The sequence below is a fragment of the Tachysurus vachellii genome, chromosome 6 (genome assembly GCF_030014155.1).
Source record: "Tachysurus vachellii isolate PV-2020 chromosome 6, HZAU_Pvac_v1, whole genome shotgun sequence".
Taxonomy (NCBI): Eukaryota; Metazoa; Chordata; class Actinopteri; order Siluriformes; family Bagridae; genus Tachysurus; species Tachysurus vachellii.
This window is the reverse complement of record NC_083465.1, coordinates 17,706,352-17,733,787: the sequence shown is the minus strand read 5'-3', so window position 1 is coordinate 17,733,787 and position 27,436 is coordinate 17,706,352. Positions and strand designations below refer to the sequence as shown.

Here is a 27,436-nt window from a genome sequence, read left to right as displayed (position 1 = left end):
CTTTCTCTCTCTCTCATTCTTTAAGTTTGCTGTTATGAGTTTGTGGAATGGCTGAAGTATTTGCAGCACGCCTGGTTTCAGCCGCTTTCAGAGGCAGGAGGGTCTGTAATGTTTGCTTTGGGTTGTGTGGGGTCTCACTAAAGTGCCTTTTATTAACAGTTTGCCTGAAGAACGTCTCACTGGCCAGGATGTGCCGTGCATGTGTGTTGGTGTGTATTTGTGTGGCATTCCAGTGCTACATCTGAACCCATATCATTGCTTTTAATAGATCTTGATAACTTTATTAGAACAGCCCAAAACTGATTTTTGTATGACACTGTATGATTTTTTTTATTGAGTGGCACCCAGGCAATATGGGTTAAGTCAAAGGAAGAGCAGGTACCTATCTTTTTGTGGAGTGGTGAGGGTGAGTGTCTGAACTTGATCCTCCAAGTATTCTCCAGCAAGGGCCAATCAATAGAAACAGTGGCTAACTTTCTGCCTGCATCTCTCTGTAGCTCCTGAGACAATTTTGACATCTTGGCAAACTCATCCTCCCATCCCTCGCCCTCCCTCCCTCTCTGTCTTTCTCTCTCACACACACTGTGCCAGGCTAGCTGCTCTTTGTTCACTGTTTTATGACTCTGGCTTTCCAGTGAACACACACAGGGGTCTGTGTAGGAGTATTTCTCTCTCTTTCTTTCTCACCCTTCCTATCACACTTTTTTCTGCAACATTCCATTTTTAAAACTGTGCACTGTTAAATGCATTACTCTGCTTCCATAAGCCATTCTACTCTGTTCTCCAGAGCTGTCAGCCTGAACTATGACCCTGAGAGACTTTTATAGCCTTTTAACAGAAACTTGTTAATGCTTTTGATAAGTTGCTGGTCAGCCTCATGTGAGAGATGGTGTGCACTAGGGGATTCTGGTTAGTTTTTGTGTGTATGTGTGTGTATGTGTGTGTGAGTGTGAGAGAGATCTCAGCTGTATCAGTAGCCACAAAGTCACTGCCTCTATGACTATTTTTGCAGCTGCAGCGGTGCTTGTGCAGCTCTTGAGTGGCTGCACTTCCAATGCTTCACTGATCTTAGACTCTGGAGCTTTCATACCATGCTGGCTGAAGATGTTGAGATGGCTAAAGCTGATAGACGTGGGGGGTTTTCTCTCCCTCTGTCTCTCTCTGGACTGGCACTGCATGGCTGCTGTGTTCTCCAGTGCCCGGCTTTCCCTGGTCCTCTGTGCCTGGCGGGCTGTTTGTTTGCATTTTGTATGGCTGAATGGTGCGGCAGCAGAGATACTGGCCCCTTTCATGTCTTTAAAGGCCAACTGGTCACTGAGGCCCAGCTATGAGCCAGAGAGAGTTCTGAAAGACAGAGTGAAACTGACACCAGCCATCACACTGCCGCACAGCACAGATTCACACACAGAAGCAGCATTTTATATGCATCCACATACAAAATGCTAGGCCTGTGTGTGTGTTTGTGTGCAAATAGCTTTTGTTTTTCAAACTGTAACTTTTGGTGTTCTCTCCACTGCTTTTGCCATTTGTGGCAGTTGAAGCAGGTGTAGGGTCTCGCTGGGCTTACAGTATTTGTGTACAAATGAAGCACACATATACACACAGCTGCACAGGATGCTGTTCAGATGTTGCACATGGTTGAGTCAAGATGACCACTGGGATTTCACCTGCTCTGAGCTTCTTCTCTGTGCTCTTCCCTTTTCTTCATCTCCCACAGTTTTTTCTCTCTCTGTCATTTGTAACACAAAATACCCCTGTTGCCCGACACAGATGCACCTTTCTGCTTGACCAGTCAGTTTGGCTGTGAGCTGTGTTAGCAGAGGAGAACTCAATTCTCCAGTGACCCTTTCTGCCCTGCAGTGTAAAAGATTGGCTAATACTCTTCTTTCACCTTTCATCTATTTACTTCTTTTCTCAAAAAATGTATTTATCTTTCATATAGAAATGAGGGAGAAAGGATTAATCTTTGACATTGCCCCTCAACCCAGGGACCCCCCCCCCAAGCCAATGGTGAAGCTGAAATAGACAGATGGGGGAATAAGAGCATAGAGTAAGGAAGAGAATAAAGAAAATATAGTGTGTAAGGAGTGGGGAACGCTGGTCCTACAGGACCTGCTAACTGTTCAGCTGGCTGTCTGATCAATAGGCTTTGGGCCATGTCCCCTCTGCCCTTCAGAGAGAGCTGACCTCATCCATCACTCTCTCAAACACACAAACTTGCACACAGGTGTGAGCAACAGTAACATGGGCCTCTGAGGGATGTGTGCCATCATAGTACGAGAGCGGTCAAAAACAGAAAGAGCTAATATAGATTCTCCAGGTCGAAACAGTTCATGATTGATTTCTCTTTCTCAGTGTGAAAGTGAGACTATGTGTGTGTGGATGAGAGAATTCTACCAGCCACTGAACGGCTGTAACGTTCCCCAAATGCTCTTCTGTTTATGAGCACCGTACTGTATTCATAATTTAAGTGGAGACCTTAGCGGCTCAAACGAGGGAATGCACTCATATCGTTATTCATGATTCTCATCACATAACTGCTAATAACACCCCTCGATGCTGTTCGCTCTCCCCACTCCAATGAAATTCATTGTGTAATAGACCTAACAGCCTTAACCAAATTATCTCTGATGTATACATGCCACAAGGCCAATAAAACACAACAAATTTATAGCACGCTGAGTAGCCTGCGCCTTCTAATGCAAATAAATCTGGCCAGGCCGCTACTCATTAGCATCCGCGTAGCGCACGCTAAATCCTGCTTCTATCATGTTCTCCACCCCCCCAGTGACCATGATCTGCCAAGTTAGAGAGGCAGCCTGCCAGTATTAAGCCTGTGATTCCTCTACCGTCATGTGTCAGCACTGAGCGCTGCTGGCGAGTCCAACGCCAGCGACACGGGTTTAGACGAAGGAGGTTAATTTGCTTAACCCGCCTCCCCAACCCTGCTCACTGTACACTCCCCGGCCCTGCTGCAGACACTAGCTAGTGCTATTCTGTATATACCAGACTCAAACCTGGCTATTGTTACTGAGATGAGGTCAAAGACAGAGCAGATAAATGACAGGAGCTGACAGTGGGACTAATAAAGTTGTTAGTCTGGGTATTATGATAGTGTGTGTATCACTGATATAGTGCTTCAGTCCTGAACTTGGACTCAGTCATTCATCTTCTGTAACTCCTTTATCCTGGTTAGAGTTGTGAATAGTTGTGTCTGTCCTATGATATTGGAAGCACTTGTTTACCAGAGATGTTGAATTTACTGTATTATTTATGTTCTGATCTATAAATAAATACATACATAAATTAAAAAATGATGTATATAAATAATTAGCCCAGTATTAGAACAGTATGGAGTTTCCGTATATTATGGGGGTTTCTTACAGGTTTTGTAATTTTCTTCCTTCCACCCAAAAACATGCCAGTAGGTGTATTGGCTTCAATAAATTTTCCCAACCTTTGTGAGTTTGTGTGTGCATGGTGCCCTGTGACAGACTGATATCCCATTCAGGGTGTATTCCTGGCTAATCCCCAACGTTTCCAGGTTAATTCCTAAGTGTTCCCGGATCCTCTGCGACCCTACTCAGGATAAAGTTCATTAAAATCTTTAAAAATGTAGTCCTGCCCCGCACCATATGCTTCATTTAGGCTTCATTAAGATGACGGAAAATGCAGCTTGGATGGTGTCTTGACTAAAAGTGTATGTCTATATGTGTGTTTAGGTGGTTTGACATTTCTGATGAATAGAGAAGTGAAAATACCCCCCAATTCACTTCTTCTCATCCTTCACTAAACTCTCTTTGTATGAAGAGAGGAACTGAGAGATCTCTCCTCTTTTCTCAGTCTACCTCTATCTCTGCTTTTGCCCAGTATTACAACTCATGTGTGAGTGGCATTCAGATGCTCTACCTGTTTAATTCAAAGCGAGTTTCTCTCTTCTCAGCCTCTCTGAAACCACCTTGGTGGTAAGGTTTTCCTGCCAGACACCCATTTTCCATTACAGAGCACCTGAGCAGTGGAAAGCAGAAAACAGGTAGTGAAAATCAAAACAGAGAGTGAAATGGTGGTGTCTGTGTATCCACTGAGCTGTAACATCTTCTGTTGTTTCCTCTGTTCTGCACACTATGTATTTATTTTTTGGTCACTGGGTGTTTCCTTATCTCTGTAAATACCTGCTGATGTGTGTTTGACAGAGAAGCTGTATGTATTTGTGTGTTTGTGACTACACAGCCCTTGACTCTAAAACACACAGTGTTTTCTGTGTTTCTCTGTCTTGCTCGGGGCACAGCCCTCGACCGTCCGAGCCCTGTCTCAGATTCCCACGCTGAGCGTGTTGGGACCTTGTGTAATGACACCATACTGCAAAAGCTGCTCAACCTGTCTCCCCTTCTTCCCCTCCCTCCTTTATCCCCTCTGACCCCAACCTCCCTTCCCCCATAACCCCCCTTCTGCTTTTCACTGACCCTCCCTCACTCCCATAACCCCTTTCTGCCTCTCTATGACCCTCCCTCCCTTGCTCCCATAACCTTCTCTTCTTCTGTCAGCTCAGATGCAGTCTGTAGTGCATCGGTGTTATGTCTCGATCTTCCAAAGCCCTGTGCCTTGTGTGCAGACATCTTTTGATATACCACCTCTATATCATCCTATCCTTGTTTTTTTCTCTTTCCAGTACCTTCCCCCTCTCACGCGCTGTCTCACTCTTTCTTTCACCCTCCTTTTCCTCCTCGTCCCCCAGACTTCCAGACAAAAGCATGCAGGCCTATTGTTGTATGCCGGTTGGGTCCTGAAAGAAAGGGAAAAGGGGTCAGTGGTGGTATTAGCGCTGGCTAATCAGGCCGAGGGGCAGGCGGGCAGCTCAGGCCTGGGAGAGGAGCTGAGATCGTACACTCCCCTGTTTCCCAGGCACCCACCGTCCGTCTACGGTTACACAAAATGTCTGCCACTGTGCCGCTGTTGCCAGGGGTCTATTATTAGCAAGTGTCAGTCAGTTATCTGAGAGCAGTGCTTTTAGCTGCCATTTAAGTGGCTGACACTCAGGTTTTGCAGCAGATTAAATGAAATTTTAGGCGCAGTTTGGCTCGGCTGTGGGTGGACAAAGGAGGCAGCTGTTGTTGGGAATGTAATCTAGTACCACCGGGAAAAGGTGCCACGGCTGGTGCTGCCCACCAAATTGCTCCCCGTCTCGCTGTCGCCTTGCTTCTTACAGGGTAAAAATCACCTCCGTTTTCACCAAACAGAGCCACTCTGAGATGTTCTCCCTACATGGTGTTTTCTAGTTGGATAATGAGTAGTGGCCTACACCCTATCAATGAGTAAGGATGTCACAAGTCATCTTCTACAACCGTTTTTGTGATTCTTTTATGTCTAGGAGGGCCTCATGCCACCCCTGCGTGTCTCTTCAGGTGAGAGCCTGTTTTCAGTGGACACAGCCAATAGGAACAGGTGTGCGTGTATGTGTGTGTTTTGTGTGTGCACAGCAAGGGGATTTCCTGACCTGTTCTAAGCCCCTGCCTATGTTACACTGCCTTACCAATGACTGTTAATCCGCTGATATGCCAGTGTCATTTGCAGTCTTATATTTTTCTCTTAAATACTTCCTTGCTCCACTCCCTCTCTCTCTCTCTCTCTCTCTCTCTCACACACAGTCACACACACACACACACACACACGCACACACACTTCTTTTTCATAATATTACATTACACTGATGAATATATGTACGTCAGTAAATCTCACATGTTATACATAATTTTACTATGCTTGTATGTATTATGTGTGTGTGTGTGTGTGTGTGTGTGTATTAAGGCTGTTGGAGTCTGGGCTGTAGTTAGGGCTGGAATGCCCCTGTGGCCTCCTCTAGCCTTTTTCTAAAGGTGTGAAAAGTGACAGTCATAAATGACTGTAAATAGTGGGGTTTCAACTGCGAATGAAAGCAGGTTTACACCACTCACCTTGTGTAGCTACTGCGAGGACGAGAACAGTGCTTATCTGTTACTAAACTTTGTCTGTTGTTATAGAAATTTTAATGAGTTTAGTATTACATCTTTACACTTTAAATAAATAAATAAATAAATAAATAAATAAATATATATATATATATATATATATATATATATATATATATATATATATATATATATATATATATATACACATTATCTGTTGTACATGACATATATTTTGCGCTACGTATATAACTATGTATTTGCTATAGAACATGGAGACAAACCGAAGTTCAGTTGGGTCATAGCACACCTATGATTATATATATCCGGACACACAAATGTCCAACATATACACAACAAAAGAGAGCATTATAAGGTGTGTGTTACTTAAGGTGTCACATGAACTGCATTTGTTGGCTGTAAAAAGCAATATCATGTTTCAGAGGAGTCTTGCCTTGTAGCTGAGATATGTGACCTTAGTTTGAGAGAATTTTTAGAATGCAACCATTGTATTTTAGCTGGCATTTGCTAGTACAAAATATCTTCTGAATATTTCTTTAAAAACGTGATCCTCAACTGAAAAAAAAAACTTTTCACAAGTTTTTGAATTTGGAAACGTCGTATTTCACAAATAACTAACTTACAACATCAGCTAGAGGCTATGCAATAAGTATTTTTATTTTCCTTCCCTTTCTAGCCAGCAATCAGCAATTAGCTGCTGGTCAAAGACATAAGTGAGCTAGCTAGCTAATTTATTTCATGTAAATGGCCCAACTTTGTTATTTGACCTTAAAGAAGGAAGAACTCTTCAATGTGAATTCAGAGTCTGAAAAGTGCTTAACAGGCTGTTCTGTTGTGTTTAGGTTGCTGCTAAGGTCAAGCCTTTAGTAACTGGCTTTTAAATAACACATACCCATAAAAAGTGATAAACCAAGACAAACATCCGAGACTTTGAAGATACAGACAAAATTTGAATGGAATATTAGAAATAACGCTCTCCTCAAATCTAATAACATGCACAAATACTGCAAGGTGGTGCTATTTTTTTAAATAATCGCACCTCATTAGCAGATTATAAATTTCAGAGACAGTCATACACCTAGATATTATCATAGCTACACTCCAGCTGCTTGAAAAACCTGCTGTCATGAGTTGCAGACTTTTTTTCACTTGGGGAGTTGAGATAAGGATCTCAGATATGCTCCTTCAACCTGAGTGACCCGGTTAAAAGAAAGCTCGGCCCACCCTCACTCCCGACCTCGGTGCCTCTCTCCCCCTCTATAGATCAGCCCTGTGATCTATAGGACTACGGACACATTTTTGGCAGGGTCTGGAGGTAGCGTTCCAACATGCTTCGAGGTCCCACTCTTTGCCATGTTAAGCCCTGATTTATTGACTTCAGCTGCCTATGAAGGCTTGCAGGTACAACTGCCTCAATTAACATTTTTATAACAGTTGTGCAAACGCTTTGGACTGAAGCGGCTCACTGGCACTGGCTCTGTAAAGTTTTGTTAAGCTCTTTAGATTGAACTTGGCCTTGTGCTCTGGTCATAACACCCACTTACAGTTAAAGCAGAAAGGCATAACAACTGATAATACGTTTAAAAAAATTTAAGTTTGCTGGTACATGCACCGAGGGCAGAGTTCTTGCAGACTAAGTGTTGGCTGGTAACATATGATGGCATGATATGGATTGGAACACTTGTATTGAATTATGTGTGGGACTGGGAATGAATGTGGCGAGAGACTCTGCCATGAAGAATTAGAGCAAACAGCAGCCGCCACAGCCCCTCACACACTGAATCCATCTTCCAGACCTGTTATTGATGGTAAACGTAATACTTTAGTTTTAACGGTTCCTACCCACAACATTTCAGCCTTGTTCTCTTTCAATACACACTCACATATACATGCAATCAAATGAGGTGAGGAGCAGAGGGATATTTGAAATATTCTGTTTTAGTCTTCTGCCTTCACTAATCTCTTTACACACAATGAGCTGTATCTCTGTCCACCTCTGTCTCAGTAGCACTACTCCATGATAATCCTGAGTGTATTGACACATAGGCTGTATTGTTATATGGGCATGTGGACACTAGCTGTTTCTTGCCCTCTATGTTTATGTCTCTGTTATCACTTTAACACCCTCTTGTTTGTGTCCCAGTTCTTTTTCTACCTTTCCACACCACCAACATGTTTTTGGCAAGGCCAGACCATTCTCACGTCGTCCTTACTCTCTCTCTCTCTCTCTCTCTCTCTCTCTCTCACTCGCACTTTCTCTGTCTCTCAGTGAACTTGATTATGTCCAATATGGATAGTATAGCAGTATAGTGTAAAATTTAGTGTGGGAGAGCTTTTATGAGAGGTTTAAAATAAACAGTACACTAGAAGCAGGGTTTTGGAGAGAAGGGAAAAGTACATGTGGCAGAACTAAGAGTAAGCATGCTGTAAAAGACTGTAGGACATGATGGGAAATCTGCAGGGTTGGACTTGAAGCACCCGCTTTAGATTCTCCACAGCCAAGTGCCTGAAGGGAGGCATGAAATCGGACTGTCTTTCGTCGCCCTTGAAACAGTGCACTATTTGTGCTCGGCCCTGTTGTTCACACACACGGTTCTCCCTCTTAAAGGCATGGGTGTCACATGTAAGAGTCACATAGCTGGGTTTGTTTAATTGTTTCACTGTTCTGTTTACTTCATGTTGTCAGGTTAGAAGATAGGACTTTACTTTATAGTCAGGAAAGCATCGGTGTGGTTTGGTGGCTGCACTCAGAGTGAAAATATGTTTAAGACGTAAAGATTTCATACATTGATAGAGATTGTTGGGTATTTTTTGGCTCACGGTTGATCTGACTGACACACACAAAGAGCCCTGCTCCTGCCCCAACACATCCAGCTTTCTATCCTATGCTGCTGTACACCCCCAACATTCCCTCATAGGTCTTTTCAAAAAGCACAAGACTAAAGACAACAAAGATGTTCACATAGTAAACATAGATCTTGGGTGGGAATCGGACAGTTGGAAGAAACTGGGTGAGGGTGGGGAGACGCTCAGACATGAATTCCATTGAAAACTAGCGGAAACGGAAGACATTTATGTTTAAGCTTGAGCTTTAATTGTGAGGAGGAATGGCATCTTTGATAGAGTCAGTTAAGCGGTGCTAACCCACACACTATTAGCGCTGGAGTGCAAACGATATCTGAGGCAGCCTGAATTTACGTGAATAGCTATTTAATATCCCGGTTTTAATGGGCTATAAAACCCCTTCCCGGACAACTGTCCTCTAATAGGTCTTAAAAGTTGTTTGTTGGCGTTGAGATGGGGGTAATTAGTGGACCCGTAGCTTTGGGAGAGGGCGTCCGTGGTTGGGCTGGGCTTTCCCATTCGGCCATCTTTTGGGCCTGGCTAAAAGGCGCTGGCCGCTCCTCAGAGCGAAGCATTTGGAGGTCTCGCGACCACTGTGCTCCGGTGGGTGGATGGATGGGGGGATGTGTGGTGTAGCACTTAGGCTCCCTCTGATGGGAACATTAGCCACATTAGGCCGCTCTCAAAATGCCCTAATGGAGTACTCATACTCAAGCACGCACACACAGATACACACACACATACACACAAACTAAAAAAGATGGGCAAATAGTTTTCTGGAACTTTTTAATGTGCAAATTAGATATATTTTTTTAATTTGCCCGCTGCTCTGTCTCATACCCTTTAAGTAAGATAAAAACTAAACCAGGACAGGAGCTCATTTCTCTGGACGAAAAGGATAATAAGTGAAGTGGGCAGGCAGTTAAGCTAATGGATCTCCAACACCTCTCAATCTCCTTACAATCTCACTCTTTAAATCAGCTGAGATAAAATGAGGCAGTGTGTGCTGTTAGCTTCCTGCTAACTTGGTCTTTCCCCTGTTCCTTCGTTTGTAGGGGGAGGTGAGGAAGCAGCAGACTATCTTTAAAGGCAGAGTGTTTTTGGGATGTTTGTTTGGTGCTGGTGGCGAGGCCTTTATGTTTGTGTAAATGTCAGAGGCTGTGTCGTTGTTGACTGCTCTGCTATGGTCCTGTGCCTCTGTGTTGTGTTGCACAACTGGCCCCAGGCAGCCTTCTACTGGAAAACAGCCTTTCGTCTGCTGTTGATCAAACTTCTGCTTCTCTCACTCTCTCTCTCTCTCTTTTAACACACACACACACACACACACACACACACACACACACACACACACACACACACACACACACACACACACACACACACACACAGCTCTGTAGATGGGTGGCCGTCCGCTCTGAATAATTTAGAGAACTTTTTGTCCCGCTCAGTCAGATGGGCCTGGGGCATGAGGGAGTGATGGAGTTGGATGTGTTCGGGCTTGTCTTCTCTTCTCTCTGCTCAGTTTTTACACAATTTAACTTCATGGGCAACTCCATGTAGTCCTTATTTTAAATAAACAACCACCAATTTTACTTCATTTTCGATTAATTTTGACAAAATTCTTTAATCATGTCAACAGTCTTAGTCTAACTGTTTTCCTCTGACTGAGCCAGCGTAATCTGGTGTGTGCTGTAGAAACTGAATATTCTGGTTCTGATTAGGCTTGTTTTAGTTATCTGGATCTATGATGACAGACATCTAAGTGAATCTTCCATCAGTGATTAGTTTGCATTCAGAACTTCCACAAAGAGACTAAAAAATCGGTTAGAGCTGGATATTGCCCACATGTTAACACTCCTAAAAACAAGCACGAACCCTTTTTTCTCTGCCTCTTTATCTCACTATTGCCCTCCCCCAGTCTCTCTCTCTCTCTCTCTCTCTCTCTCTCTCTCTCTCTCTCTCTCTCTCACACTTTCTCTGTCTCTCAGACGCACTTTTCTTTCTGTCTGTCAGCTCTTCAGACCTAGAGAAGAGGGGGTCAGCAGCACCAGGAGGCAGTTCAAGGCAGCACCATGTTAAAAACCCCATTCTGTCTTTCCCGTTCTCTGTCAAGAGAATCACACACTTTGCTTTTGTTGTTGTTGATGCTATGCGGTTTTGTTGTTGATGTGATAAATCCGTGTTAAAAATGTCCTCTTATCGATTGGTGCTCTTGGATGAAAACACTTAAAGATGGTTTCCTCATCAGAGAAAGAGCAGGAGATGGAGGTAGAGTGCAGGAGTTCTGTCAGGGTGAGGTTGAAGTGGTTCTGCTGCCAAAAGCATGACTAGTAGTGGGTTCTCAGTGACTCAAACCCTCATCATCTTCTTCACCTCCTTCTTTCGTGTCCTGTCCTCTGCTGCTCTCTTGTTCTCTCGCTCGTTTGCTCTCTTGTGCTCCCCCCTTTACTTACTGCTTATTTTCAGAGCTCTGGACGGCAGGAAGCCAGAGAGAGGTCTCTTGGCAATGGGGAGGTGGAGAGGTGTGTGCTTGTGTGTGTGTGAATCGGTGTGTGTGTAAGAGTGTAAAAGCTGGGGGAGTGTGGGTCTCTTTTGCAAAGAGCTTCTCCTCTTGAGACAGCAGTGCAAAGAGGCCTCTGGGTTACGGGTTGAACTTTCCCTTTAGCCCCCTCCTCTCTCTCCATCACTGTTGTGTGCAACCCTGAGGGAGAGTCAAAGTCGGCCTGCTTCCTACAAGCTGCAAACGAAAGCCTGCACAGCTCCAAAGATAGTCAGGGTCAGGAAAAACAAACACCTGTACACAGCCTCTGATGGACAGATGGAGAGCGTTGGAGGTACGAGGAAAACAAGGGAGATATAGGAACAAGGGAAGGGAGCAAGACAGAGGAAAGGTGAAAGAACTGATCCGAACAGCCTTCCTTCCCACATACATATTCACTGGAATAAAAGAAGAAATGCCTGTTTGTCAGATGGAAAATATTTCTGTGGTTTATATGTGTATTAGAGAGAGAAAGAGAGAGAGTGTGTGTGGCCAGCACCCTGTGTTTGCTCTAGGGGATGATGGTACACACTGCTGTAAAGGTGATGAGTGATTCCCTCTGGCCGGCAGCTGCTGGGGCAAGCCAGGTCTGCAAGTCCTTGCAGGTCCTCATTCTCTACACAACACTTCAGCTGCAAAACTTCTGCATGTTTTTAAGGCAGAGTATGTGTGTGTGTGTCCGTGTCTTTTAATTGACCTCTCTTAAGAGCAGATAATCTAACCTAAACGTTGCCTACAAGTCCTATTCTAACTATTCAGAGCTCTCCCTGGACAATGAAGGGACACAAGAAATCACAAAAGTTTAGAGATGCTGTATATATAAAACAGGCTGCAATAGTTCACCCTCCTACTGAGCACAAGCCCCACTTAAAGGCCTATGAGGAAATATATTCAAATTGAAAAAGCTGAAAAAAGGTCCTAATGGAAATATGAATTGCCAAAGCTGAATGTGGAAGGGACAAAAAGGGTGAATATGCTGAGTGAAGTGCAATTATTTGAAAGCAAATGTTATGGAGCCTTGGAACTGGCTTTGGTCTTCTAATTAAAATGGCTGAAAATGTTTTGACAGTGTCTGAAGCCATGCCCCAGGCCCCGGCTCTGCATTGCTCCAATTTTTCCCTCTTAGTGATGCAGTGATACATTTATGCAGAAACGTGCTACGAATAACTCCCTCTCACCATTTCACTCTCTTGTTCCCGTGCCGCATTTCTCTCCATGAGAGGCTACGAAGAGCAAAGCCCTGAAAGCGCAGAACCATGCTATTGAGCAAAGTTTACAGACTGACATTTCCCTACGTTTGCTTTTGAATCATTGCTATTGAAATTGTTGTTTTACAGAAATAAGACTTGTTTTCTCGTATAACCAGTTAACTGAGTCATCACACTCAATTATGGCCAGATCTGAATGTTGACGATGGTCGAGATCTTGGAAGAAATAGAGGGCTAAAGCATTCCGTAAAAATAATAATTATACTTTTTTATTATTCATTTGCCTTCTCTTTGAAAATCCTTATGGTTGTCAAGGCCAAACATTTTAGATGCTCCTGCTTTATTACCTTTTCATGCAGTAATAGTTTAAGGTGTGGAGCCTGTGGTTTTCTGCTGAACCCTGTGCTGAGCTCACTACATGAATAAATGATTCTTGCTCTAATTAATTGAAGCATGTGGAGCAGTGTAGTTGGTGCAGTGATTAATTAGGCTATTTATGAGTAAAAATGTCTCTCTCATCTTCTTTCTTCTGCATTATTTCATTTTTTTCTTTTTCCTCTCCTCTCTTCTCTTCTTGTTTCCTCTCATCTCCTCTCGATTTTAGAGATAGTGGCTGCATATCTACCCTCTTTGTTCAGTACGAACATGTTCACATGAATGCTTGTATGTGTGTGGTGAGTTTGTGTGTGTATCCAGTGATGGTGTGTCGCAACAACACATATCATACATTTTTATATATTTTATGTAACTTTTAAAATATGAAAAAAAATGTAAACAGGAACCTAAAGTTGTAATTTATGCTGTCGGTAATTTTGACATTTTGGTTTGGGTTTATATGACAGGCAGTGAGAGCATATATACAGAGATATACACACACACACACACACACTATTATACACCTTGGTGATTCTGTAAAATGTGACCATTTAACTGTAAACATGTAATTTAATTTATTATCCGTGTATAGACGCAGTTCTGTTTCACATTGTCTCTCTTCACACACCTCAGGCTGGACTCACAGGAATTGTGACAGTACAGGAATTGTGCAGAAGTAACTAAAGATATTCCTTTAAATTGGTGCCTTTGCCAATTGCAGTCCAGCATAAGAATCATCTGCCTCCAAATTCACTCACTCACACACACGCACACACACTCACACACACACACGCACTCACACACACACACGCACAGACACACTCACACAAACAAACACACACACACACGCACTCACACACACACTCACAAACTCACACACACGCACACACACTCATGCACACACACAAAGAAAATAAAAAATAACAAACGGTACACACCTTTTTCACTTCACTTCAGCCTTCTTTGCATTAAGGAAAGCAATCAAATGCACATTTACTCACTCAGGGCACTTTTTACCAAGCTTGATATATACTTCACTTATTACAAAAGAAACTCACTGCTGACATTTAAAGACAACATCTAAAAGCATAACGCAGTGATGGGATTAGAGCTCATGGTGTGGCAAATGCTCAAAAGAAATGTGAGATTTTTTCACTCTAAGTTATTATTGAGTCCTGTGTGTCACGTGTGAGCCAGTGAAGATCTGTAAAACATGGAACATAGCATGGGGTCAAACACACAGTATTGCGTTGTATAGTGTATACACACATCCTTCCTGGCAGATTAATTGTATATCTCGTTCAGTTGATCAGTGGTGAGGATTTTGTAATGAATTGATAATTATTCTTTAAAAAAAAAAATTTCTATACAATATTACAATATACAATATTTACAATATAAAATACAATATTTACACAGATTCATAACTATATAATTACGGGGTCTATGGCCGTTTACAAATAAAAAGACCGAAAAAATAAAATTGAGTATCGAGTTAAAAAAAAAGTATGCTGACTAAATCCAGGCCTCGATTCTGTTGTTATAGCAAAGCGATGAATGCATTGAGGTATTTATTTACAAAAAGCCTGCTGGTATCTCCAGTTATCATTACCAGACTTGAATTACAAATACACACACTACCAATTGAAGTGTGTGTATTTGTGATTTGGAAGAGTGCAGCTTTCTTCACCTTAATAATGAGAAGGAATGGGAGTCAGGTGTGTCTTAATCTCCTTGCTCTTAATTGCATTTGTGTTGCAGCAAGCCTGAGCAGTGAGCTTTGAGGTGTATGTGCAAGATTCGGCTATCACAAGGATTACACGCATAAGACTGGAAAGAAACGGAGCTAGGACACAGATCATCTAGTGATTTCAACCCCCATTTTCTGCCTGGGCCAAGTTGCACTGTTTACTATGGGCAGGAATGGGTGATTCTTCCTGAGTGACAAGTTTATAAGACATATCTGAATTAGAGTATTCAAAGGAGAATATTTATGAAATGTTCATTATTTTCTCTTCCCTCATACATTTATATGCATTATTCATTTGTTTGTCTTTTTCTTTATTTGTGCCTCTGTGGAGTAAATTCTCAGATGTAGTCAAAGTGTTCACTTGAACTTGAACTTGAACTGGATTCAGTTTGAACATGTGTTCTGTGTGGCTTCAGGAAACAGAATAGTTAAATGTAATGTTAAATGTGATAAGCTGAAAGGTTACTATGTCTTTGTCATTCTCTTCGTTTTGTAAATATGAAACGAGTAAACAGACGAGAAGCCACTGTTTGGTTAATGGTATGAGACCACTTGCAAGTTTGCCACAGTGAATTATGCTACGTTGTTTTTAGCCAATGAGGCGAGGGTGGAATGTGCAAATTCTAAATGGAAAGATGGATTATTTTAATTAATAACTGTTAATTACTGCAACATATACATTCTATACATTTTATTAGGTTACTTGCTAACACTATCTTGTTTAACTGGAGAGGATGATTAATTAAAATGGAAACCACACAACAAACTAATTTAAAAATTATGTTTCAATATTGTTTACAATTGCAATAACCAAACCTATAGTAATTCCCAACAAGTAATGAGAGAGAGTGAGAGAGAGTGGGGTTAGGTTTGTATATGGATGGTGCAGCAGTATGTGATAACTGTGAACTTTCTGGCAGAGAGAGAGAGAGAGAGAGAGAGAAATAGAGAAATGCATAATGTTTGGATTGCAGACAGAGACAGAGAGTGTTTCAGATGCTTGTTCTGGTCTTTACAGCACTTCCTTCGTCCAGCTTTGTCTGTGAACAAGTGTTGGTCAAACAGGCCTTTGTTTGTGGTCAGTCACTCGACACATCACAAAGAGTCTGGCCTGGACAAAGAGCTGAGTGTGTGAGAGCTGCGCTGGGTCGGCTGAGTGATACTGCTCCAGAGAATACTGATGCACGTCAGGCACACACACACACACACATACACATACACACACGTGCACAATCCCACAACTAAAAAAAACACACTATGCTGCTCAAATGATCCGTGAACATGCATATGTAAAGACAAACACACACAAGACACACACATGCGCACACACACACACACACACGCACACACACGCCTAAAAATGGGGCAGTGTGGCAGATCCCTGGAGTTTTGCAGATACGGAGGCCACCAACACATTCTATCATTAGTTTTTAAGGAACATGGTTGTAGAAAAAAATACTGACAGTGGGAAGAGTGGGAATATGAGTCATCCTCTAAATATAGAAATAACTCCACAAGAACCATCAATTTTGTCTGTTTTACCCATTTTGTTATTTATTCATGCATAATGACTGATTAATTTTTTTTTAAATATGAAATAAATTAAAGTTTGCATACATGTACAAGGCCAATGTATACAGAAGCTGTTCAACATGCGAGCTACCTACAAAATTGTGAAATGATTTTTACATGACATTGTCATTTCTTACCTTGCATTTCGATAATCCTGTTACTGAATTGTTCCATTACCTCAAAAACTATTATCGTTGAGTGCTTTTGAATCTTAACACAACCGTCAAGGACAAAACAAAAGGAGTCTCTGTCTGTGAGTGACAGCTGGGTTCGACATAGGAAGACTCAGCACTGAAAACAGTACACTAAATACCAACTGTCCAAATGTCCTGGACTCTTATGCATGTGTGTGGGTTTTTTGAATAGGTGTGTACATGTATCTGCTGCTTTTGTTGGGTCTGTGTGTGTGTAAAGGGGAACGGAGGGGGCTGGTGTGTGAGGTAGGAGGCAGATGAACAATAGCTGAATCTACATGTCATGGATACAGGGCTGCCCAAGCTGTTTTAATCTGGCATCCATCTTAGTCTGCCGCCACTATCGATCCAGACGGCGAAAGCAGCAACGTACCACGCTTTCTTACCGAGGCCAACTGAAGACACGGCTCCAAATATACTGTATACACGCTCAATTTCTGTGTCACTCATAAAAAGATTTATCAGCACATAATGCTTTTTTTTTTGCATTTTGCATTTTTTAAGACAATCACTTTGATTTGTAACTAATATTCAAAGACTGAGTTTGTGTTTTTGTCTGTGGAATGAGAATTTAATGTTGTTTATGTGTCATGAGGCAGCGTGTCCAAGTAAACGCCATAAAAAATTTCTGATAATGAAATGTTCAAAATTTCAACTTTTTACTTAATTTAAGACGTTTCATTTATTTCTCAGTTGTAAATCTTGCTTTTTGTGCACTGCAGCCTCTGAGAGTGAGGAGTAGGGGTGCAGGAGAAAGGGAGGGTGTCTCACAGCATATTTCCTTCCTCCAAGTCTCTTCTTTCACCATGGGTACTGGTCGCACTCTGCCAAACCATCACTGCACTGTAATACGGTCTCCCTTTTTGTGAAGTGTGTTTTAGCATGCCTTTATCTAAATGCCGTTAAATGTGTCTGCGTGTGTGTGTGTGTGTGTGTGAGAGAGAGATGTAGATGGATTAGTGAGTCCTTTGAGGATGTGGTTTTGCCATGGCTCTGCGCTGTAACATCGCTCTGACATTTCCTCGTGTTAAACCTGGCAGCAAGCAGTGTAGGCTTGCGTGTGTGTGTGTGTGTGAGAGTGGATGTGTGTGCCAGTGCCTGCAGGCCGGTCCAGAGTGTGTCACCAGCTGCCTCAGACTCCCAGCCTGTCCACGCTGACCCGCATTCGTTGCAAATTGGAGGGCTTTTTAATTAACTGAGGAATCTGCAAATTAGAGCAAGCCCGCTCTGCGACTTTCCATAAATGCTTAAAAGTGTCAAGCCACAGATTATCATTACACCGAACAAACTCCTGGAGCCAGCAGCCACTATGAGACAAAAATAGCAGGGAGAAGATTTTCTCTCTCTCTCTCTCTCTCTCTCTCTCTCTCTCTCTCTCTCTCTCTCTTTCTTTCTCACTGTTTTCTGCCAGGCATGTTGAGCAGCTGGGATGCTGTCAGTCAGTCTCTCTTCAGATTTTACTGCTCACACGTCTCAAATGCAGAGCTTTTAAATTCTAAAACAGCAGAAAGAATGCTCCTTTGGGAAAAGAAAATTAAGGAGGAGGTCAATTTCTTAGCTATGCCATTGCTTTTCGTTCCTTCCTGTAAAATATGGGTCTAATTGCAGATTATTGGAGTACCTGTTCAATGTGGCTTATCTGACTTCTGCCATTAGGACAGGTTATGGCTGTTTTGTCAGCAGAGAAAAAGCTGCTTGTAAGAATGCCAGGCAGCATCTCAGCATGCCACGGGCTGGTGTCTGTGAGAGTTGTGCCAGTCTGCAGTGCCGCTGCGTGCACAAAGCTATCAATTATTGCTGCAATTATTTGTCTAGTTGGATACTCAAAATGTCATGTGAAAAAGATGATTACACATTCTGCCGAGCCTTGCCATGTGTAATCAAATGAAGCAAGCCCTTGTTAAACATGGCGCTGCAGTAAGCCGTCCTTCAGCTGCGTCTCAGCCCATGGTTTCTGTACTGCAGTATCCAACACACACATCAACACACATCTTTATCTCACTGTCTTTGTGAGGACCTTCCGTTGACTTATTTCTATATTTATTTACACATCTTATTAATGTACAACTGAATTTAACTGTTACCAGAGTATCCAAAAAACTCTTTCTGACTCTTTTAAACTTTGCAAAAGAGCAGTTCTCCTTTAAGGGATCTGCTAAATGTCCCCACTGTCAAAATGGTCAGATATTCTTATCCTTGTGGAGACATTCAGTTCCAGACCAATGAGATAAATACAACATACCCAAACACACACACACAGCACACACACACACACTCTCTCTCTCTCTCTCTCTCTCTCTCTCTCACACACACACACACACACACACACACAGATTTGAATGATTATAATGGTTTCATTTATTTAAAAATGTTATGGATATTGATAATTGATATTGCTAACAGTATAAGTAATTAAGAAGCAATTGAATCAATAAATCAGGATTTTGTTCGTGAATAAGAACAGACTGTTCCTTAACTGTTAACAAAAAACAGCCATCACAATTTCAGTGATGCAGAATTGAGAAAAATAGCCTTTGCATGATAATAGAAAAATGTATACTAGGTTAAACCTTTGCAGGTGGCAGCAATTAACTGTAATTTCTGCAGATTGTAATGATCCATAATTTACCGTCCATTGCTGGCCTTCACATCAACCCCCTGATATAAAGTCGTGCGCAGCCTTGATTTGGCGTGGAGCTTTCAGCTGCTGGTCTTTAGTTCGATTGTCAGGAGGCAGTTGTGGGTGGCAGAATCATTAGAGCTGCACTGTGCTGTTATTTCCCTTTGCTCAATTCTACCCCTCTTTCTGTCTATCTAGAGGGTCCTTCAAGATTGTGTAGAATATTCTTGATCACTTTCCCTAGGAACTCTATGTGGATAAAAAAATTACATATTTAGTGTAATGACATCTATGACCATATCAGTTCTTGGATCTTGAGCAATTTTACTGTATAATGTAATATAGAAAATATCTGGCCTTAAGTATATTATAACATTTCTCAGTCTACCATGGTCATTCATTTTATTCTCTTATTGCCTCTGTGAATGCAGGGTGTGAGTGCGCTATATGTACGTTCCTGTGCAGAAAAAAGGTACCAGGATGCAGACAAAACGATGACAGCACAAAAGAGTACGGGAGTGTCTGGAAGAGGCTATATGCCACTGTGCCGAGCCTTCCTGAACCGCCCTCATTTGTGTGCATTAACAGGATTATCCCACAAGCCCTCGGTGGCTCCGGCCTGCCTCCCTTCCACACTGCGGGCTCGCCTTGTTACATGCTTTGCTGGCTATTGAAGACTTCAGAGAAACCCCCTCTGAGGAAAACAAAGGAAGAGATGAAAGAGGGTGCGCTGCCTGTTCGGCTCCGTTCTACACTCCTCTCTCTCCATCTACTGTTCTTTCGACCGCACTCTCTCATTCTCTCTCCCGGGATGGGGAGAAAACTGTGTATGATAGCAGTTTAAAGACCTCTGGCTTAGGAGGAGAATTCAGTTCATCTCCCATGTCCATTTTTTTTTTCTTTGTTGTTGGGCATGTTTTTTTTCCTATTATGTGGATGACTTTTTTTCTGACTATCTGACCCTGCACTTTTGGGAGCAGGATATAAAGCTGTGGAGGAGAAACATAAAATGGTACTTTTAGTGATGCTAATTTGCAGCATGCAAACTATCACTTATTACTCTTTGATTAGATATCCAATCAATCTTTTCCTATTTGTCAGTCAGACCTTTTTGTAAACATCTGTTTGTTTCCATTGGAGCTGTAAATTGATGTCTGCACCACTTTCTATTTTTATTGGGTAACTAAGTAACACACAATAATAAAAAAAAATATCAGTCTGTAAGTGTCTTTTTATCCAGGAGATGGACAAAGAGACATATCCTCCTGTTCTTTATAGTCTGCTTGTTACCCTCATACTTATAGAAGAGAAGGTCTTTTTGTATATGTGTATTTCAGTGAAAGAGCTTTAATACAACAAGAATAGACCACTATTTAACTATATAACAAATGAGTGACAAAGGTTTTTTTTATTTTTATAAATCATTAGTCTTTGGCATGTATGTATGAATGTTTTTTAGGCCACATTTAAATAACAAATAAATTATGAAGTATAATAATGCTATTGGTCATTTCAACATTCCAAAATTTTATAGTTTTAAATATTCTCTTGTCACAACTGTCTCCAATTTCAGTGTGTGTCCTCTGAACTGTGAACAGACTGGTATCTATTTTAGCCCTTTATGTATTTAGCTTATTTCAGAATGCTAATTTATGTTAGATTGTAGACACATGTCGCAGGAGGAGAATACGGAAGTATAATATCTTCAAATTACTTGGAAAGGCACTTAAATGGTTCCACTTTAGTTCATGGGCAGTGCTAAGCCATTAACGCTCTGTTATTCTTACTTTCTCTAGTCCCTCCCTAACCTTCAATGTGTCTACTACTGTAGTGTTTATATATTGTGTTTATGCCTCACGCATGCTTATTTCTGTACATGAATGAAAGACTGCTCTCAGCTGAGAAGGCGGTATTGTTTGCTTTTACAGCCCTGCTGCTGAGCAGCTGTGTGTGTGTAGAAATGCCTGCGCGCAGTGCAGGCGTAGGCAGGCTTGAATTCCCCACTGTGCTCTAAGACCATGATAACCCTTACTAGGGAGTCTTCAGCTGCACTGCCCTCACTTTGTTTGGACCTTCTGAAAAGCTGAGCTCTATTGGGCCTTGGCCTGTTGTGCTGTTTGGGAGCATGTTTTTAATCAGAACCATGTTTACTGTTATGTGATACTTTCATTAGGTGGCGGGGTGGCTGCTGTGGGGAGCATTTGTACTGGCGGCGGTGCCGAGGCCTGAGGTCTGGGATAGAGAGGAGGGAGACCTCATGAATGATTAAGTGCAAATCGGCAGTGCCTCTTTATGCCCAGAGAAGGCCAGGGGGATGATGAGGGAGTGGGAGTATGCAGAAAGGACTTCCATTTATGTTCAGCTTTTTATTTTTTACTTTCTGCACTTTCTAAAAGCTGTGGCCCTTTAATCATTTTAATGGACTACTGAAAGATTTTGCCCGCTGGTCTAACAGGCTTTTTGTTTATATTTATTTAAATTGTATCATGTTGTATTTCAGTGTGCACAAATACTTATTACAACAGAATTAACTGTAATTCCTATCTTCAGCATCTGAAAGGGTGAACTAATTCCAATCTCTGTCTCTGTCTCTTAAAGGTAAAGATGAGCCCAGCAGCTATACCTGTACAACATGTAAGCAACCATTCAGCAGTGCCTGGTTCCTGCTGCAGCATGCCCAGAACACTCATGGCTTCCGCATCTACCTGGAGAGTGAACGAGGGAGTCCCCTCACACCTCGAGTTGGTGCCCCTTCTGGAATGGGTGCTGATCATGCCTCCCAACCTCCCTTACATGGCATTCACCTGCCTGAAGGCAGCCCCTTCAACTTGCTTCGGATTCCCAACTCTGGACGTGATGGCCCCCCTCTCCGTGAGGGGCGTTTTCCACCTACCCCTCCACTCTTTAGCCCACCTCCACGCCACCACCTAGACCCCCATCGCATGGAGCACCTGAGCCCAGAGGAGTTGGCCCTAGCCACCCACCACCCGAGTGCCTTTGACAGGGTGCTGCGACTCAACCCCATGCCCCTGGATCCCCCTGCTATGGACTTTTCTCGCAGGCTCAGAGAGCTGGCTGGTAACACCTCAGGGTCAACTCCCCCTCTCTCACCCAACCGGCCCAGCCCCATGCAACGGCTCCTGCAACCATTCCAATCAGGAGCCAAGCCACCGTTCCTGTCCACCCCTCCTCTTCCATCCATGCAGTCACCCTCTGGCTCTCAAACTACTCCAACACCACTGCCGCAGCAGTCCAACACACCCTTGAAGTCGAAGGCTTGCGAATTCTGTGGGAAAACCTTCAAGTTCCAGAGTAATCTTATTGTCCATCGGCGCAGCCACACAGGCGAGAAACCCTATAAGTGCCACCTCTGTGACCATGCCTGCACCCAGGCCAGCAAACTGAAACGGCACATGAAGACACACATGCAGAAAACCTCACCCACAACAGTCAAATCTGATGATGGTCTCTCCACAGCAAGTTCCCCTGAACCTGGGACCAGTGAAATTGTGGGGAGTGCCAGTAATGCCCTCAAGTCTGTGGTAGCCAAGTTTAAAAGTGAGAATGACCGTCTGATTCCAGAGAATGGAGAAGAAGAAGAAGAGGAAGAAGAAGAGGAAGAGGAGGAAGAGGAGGAAGAGGAGGAGGAAGAAGGAGAGGAAGAAGAGGAGCTAGAACGAGAAGGGACTCGAAATAACTTTCATTTTGGCTTGAACCTGGAAGCCACAAGACACCATGAAAACAATGGTGGGCGCTTAGGTGTGGCTGAGGATGGAATCCCAAGATCTTTACCTGAGGTGATGCAGGGCATGGGTCTGGCAGCCAGCATGCAGCACTACAGTGAGGCTTTCCACCAACATAAGCGAGGAGTGCTGAACTCTGACAGCAATGCACACAGAGACATCTGTGATGAGGACTCAGCAATGGAGTCAGATCGTGTGCAGGAAGGCTCAACGATCAATGGCCGGGGTTCATCTCCCAGTGAGTCGGCCTCTGTGGGTCTGTCTAAGAAGCTTCTGTTGGGCAGCCCCAGTTCCCTTAGCCCTCTTTCCAAACGCATCAAGTTGGAGAAGGACTTTGACCTTCCCACACCAACCATCCCCAACACTGAGAATGTTTATTCCCAGTGGCTGGCTGGCTATGCTGCCTCACGGCAGCTCAAGGACCCCTTTTTGAATTTTGGGGATTCCAGACAATCACCTTTTGCCTCATCTTCAGAGCACTCCTCAGAGAATGGCAGTCTGCGTTTCTCTACTCCCCCTGGAGAACTTGATGGTGGTGTCTCTGGCCGCAGTGGTACAGGTAGTGGGGGAAGCACGCCTCATCTCGGTCCCGGCCGACCTAGCTCAAAAGATGGCAGACGTAGTGATACCTGTGAATTCTGTGGCAAAGTGTTTAAAAACTGCAGTAATCTGACAGTGCATCGGCGTAGTCACACGGGCGAGCGACCCTACAAGTGTGAACTCTGCAATTATGCCTGTGCTCAAAGCAGCAAGCTCACACGGCACATGAAGACACATGGGCAGGTGGGAAAGGACGTTTACAAATGTGAAATTTGTCAGATGCCTTTCAGTGTGTACAGCACCCTGGAGAAACACATGAAAAAATGGCACAGTGATCGCGCCTTGAACAACGAAATTAAAACTGAATAGTGATGGTGAGTGGAGGCACACTTGCAGCAAACCTCCTCAAAATACACCCTTGTAGATTTTCCCTGTTTGGCTAGTCCAGTGGAAGCTAAGACAACGTGCTTGGCACCACCAGCACACCCTTCTTCATTTACCGTTGAATGCATGTTCTGTATCGGGGCAATACTATTGCATTGACGCAAACTTCGAGCCTTTCTCTTGTGCAATAATTTACATGTTGTGTATTTTTTCTTTTTCTTTCCCTTTTTTGATAATTAGACAGCATGCATGATATGTTTTGGCTATTTTAAAAAAAAGAATTGTCCCTGGCTGGTTAGTTGTTGAGTAAATGTGTTGCTGTTTTCTTGTTCTGTTTTTTATTCAAAAAATGAGAAGAGAAAAAAAGCAACCATGCTGCATACATTCTGTAAAACATATCATGTACAGTTTTGTGTTGTAACATGGAGGACAACCGTTTATTGCTTCACCCTCTTCGGAGGAGCTGGGAATCGCACTTAAACTAATCTTTCAAAAAGATATTCTGTCCACATAGGGTTAAAATATTAATTGGCCCCTATTATGGAACATAAAGTATTGACAGCCTTTGAATTTCTTTAAAAAAAAAAAGCAAGGAGTCATCAAAATTTAAATTTGTACTATCATTTGGTAAAACAAACAAAAAGAGTGCCTTGGAACTTGAAACTGCATTGGTTAATCTTCTTATCTGCTCTAAGCTTGGAATCTCAGCCAGATATTGGAAATGGATTTATTTGTTTCACTTGAGGTTCTTGCATCAAGTACCTGACTTTGACACTGTCTACATGGAAATGATGATAATCAAAAAGCTAAAAGCTAATTTGTAGTTAATCATCATTAGCTACCTATAACACATGCACTCTTCAATTATAGTATTTTTATTGTCCATGGTACGTCCAGTAATGTGTTGGATTGAACCATGATTACTCTCCAATTAAGGGTACTGTCCTCGGTGGTACAGGTTTTTAATCCACAGTCATAAGCTCTTTCATAGTTTGTGAAGGTTCTGTTCTCAGTAGCAAGCAGTCTAATGCGTGTATCGGGTTGTATAAACATCCACTGCATAGATACACTTTGCAGCCTATAATATGTCATGCAGTGTTTTGGACAATAATTTTGAAGAATATTTTCATCTGTCAGTGATGATTAACTATGAATTGCTTACAGGTATGAATCATGGTCCCCAAACAAATTTCTCTTTCACCGACTGGAGTACGTATGCCTGTGTTCCTTAAATTACAAAGGGGGGACAGGTAATGATCAGGACATATTAATTTCATGTGAAATATATGTTTGGGAAGACTGTTTTTCTTTTGTTGGTTAGTTAAACATCTGCCCACTTTTGACAACCATTTTTCAGTCTTTAGATAGCACTTGACACTCGGCCCTTCAGTCTGTGTCTGACGCTCTGATTGGTGGTATAGTGGTTGAGTATAAAGTATGACTGCTTGCATAGACAGTAAAGTGCACTGTTAAAGTTTCCCAGTTTACAGATATTAACATGAGGGAAAACTTTTTTTAAGTTTAAAAAATGTGTCATTGTTGAACATAGTGAAGCCAACTCTTTACCCAGTCCAGCACCCACTTACTGAAAGTTCAACTCCAATATAAAGTACGAGCTTCGAGGGCATAAACCTTCTGTCAAACAATGGACTATGGAAACTTGCTGCTTTCACTGCAAGATTTTTTTTTTTTTGTACAAAAACATTTTTTTAAAAATATGAATATAAAGCATTTTTAAATAATTAGCAAATCATTTTTTAGGGAACCTGTATTTAAGTTTGATGTTGTTTCTCTTTCCTCTTTGTCTTGGTGGTGTTCAAGAATTGATCACAATATATATAGAATGGGAAAAAAATCTGTGATTTTCTGTTTATTTCCTTTTTTTTCCTCCACCGTGGCTCTTCATAGCTCTTCAGGTCAAACATAACTTGCATTGGGGAAAGGTTTAAGATTATATATAAATATATAATAGAGAACTTAAATATAGGAAAATGCACACTCATGGTCAATTCCTATGCTAAAACACATTTATGACCTACTTTCTTCTGTATTTCTAGAATGGTATTTGAATTAAATGTTCACCTAGTGTAGGCACTATAGTATTTATATTGAGGCTTGTATTTTTAACTGTTGCTTGTTCTCTCAAAAGGTATTATTGTACCTTTTTTGGTAGTGGAAAAAACAACAAGCTGCCACGGTATATTTTTTTAATTTGGCAGGATAATATAGTACGGATTATTTGTATGTTTAAAAATTACATTAAAAAATCAATAAAAAAAACTAAAGTATGTGGCATTGTATAAAGGAGGCCATCTAATGGTTTCCCTGAGGAGTCTTTTGAGAATGTCCACACTAGCTAAAACAGGTGGTTGTACATATCTTTTTTCGTTTCTTTTTTTAGACTCTCCTCTTCTGCTGCCATTCTTTATGCAGTAATGCAAGCTGATGTTGGGTTCTTCTGTAGTGTGCTTCTCTGTCTTCTCACCTGAATACATTCCAGTATCATAAAGAGAACAAATGTCATATGCAGTAAATTATCCGTACAGAAATGATCATCATTTAAATAAATGAATTAAAAATAATCAATGTTTTGCAGGTTTTGTTTCATTGCCAAATACTATGGTGCTTTATATTTAGATTGGGATGACTTTCGTATGCAAAGCATATTTAAAATGAAATGGAACTAATGGAAAGCCCGCTTGAGTTCATACTTTTTTGTAAATGGCAATGCGAAATATTTTGTTATCAGCCTTTTCTATTCCTGTTCTGAAAGCTGTTGTTGTAACTTGAACTTGAACTTTATCTTTTACAATGGGAGTCACTATTTATTATTACTTAAATGCTCTGTTCAAAACAGAGACATGGAATGGATCTTTTTTGTTTTCTTTTTCTTTTTTTAATTTTTCTTTTTTGTTATTATTGTTTTCCTTTGAAAATGACCAAAGGTCATTTACAACTTTTGCTTTTTTGTTGTATTTGTTTCTGGTCTATGTTGAGTTTTATTGGAGAAACCACTGTCTGTGTTTTCTGGCAGTTGTCTGCATTATCCTGTTCACACACCCATTTTGTCCCTTTATTGAAACCAATTAATAAAAAAAAATCAAAGTATTACATTGTGGTGCACTTTTTGTAGGACAAAATATAATATCTGTCACACACAGAGAGAGGTGGGGGGGGGATGATAGAACAGGCAGTAAGAGTAAATTGAATGAGAACATAGCCAGTCAGTCTGCTTTTACCCTTCTTCAGATTTGCTTTGTAGTCAAGGAAGGTTGGAACTGTTATTTGATTAAAACATATCCTATATAAAAAAGCAGTTTAGTCAGGCCTACATATCTTTGCCATTGCAGAATTGGAATTTGTTGAATGATTTTCTAATACCAAACCTTTCCAGTACTTTATATTGTTTACTTTTCCTCAAAATCCATGCTCATTCTAATCAGACCAAAATATGGACTGATTTCAATTCTCCATACACAAGTAAAGTCCACGTGTATTTAGGTTCTATTCTGATTTGCTATGTGAGTGAGACCTCAAGCTCATCCCTTGCCAATCAGCACCATTTTATTCCTCCATCTAGTAACGCTATCCATTTTGACCATGTTCACTCTATATGCCTCTCTGCACAGATATGGAAGTAAGACAAATAAAACAAATCAGTGGTATTTTCCTCTATTTGAAATAATTTAGCAGGCTTTAAA

General features: G+C 41.8%; 1 protein-coding gene across 1 annotated transcript in view; it reads left to right on the top strand.

The window, feature by feature from the left end:
- bcl11aa (BCL11 transcription factor A a) overlaps nucleotides 1-26,821 on the top strand; it is a 44,531-nt gene extending 17,710 nt beyond the window's left edge. Inside the window, exon 3 of the mRNA XM_060872620.1 lies at nucleotides 21,667-26,821. Coding sequence (XP_060728603.1) covers nucleotides 21,667-23,720 — 2,054 coding nt within the window. The 3' untranslated portion in view covers nucleotides 23,721-26,821. The remainder of the gene's footprint in view (nucleotides 1-21,666) is intronic.
- The last annotated feature ends 615 nt before the right edge of the window (nucleotides 26,822-27,436 follow it).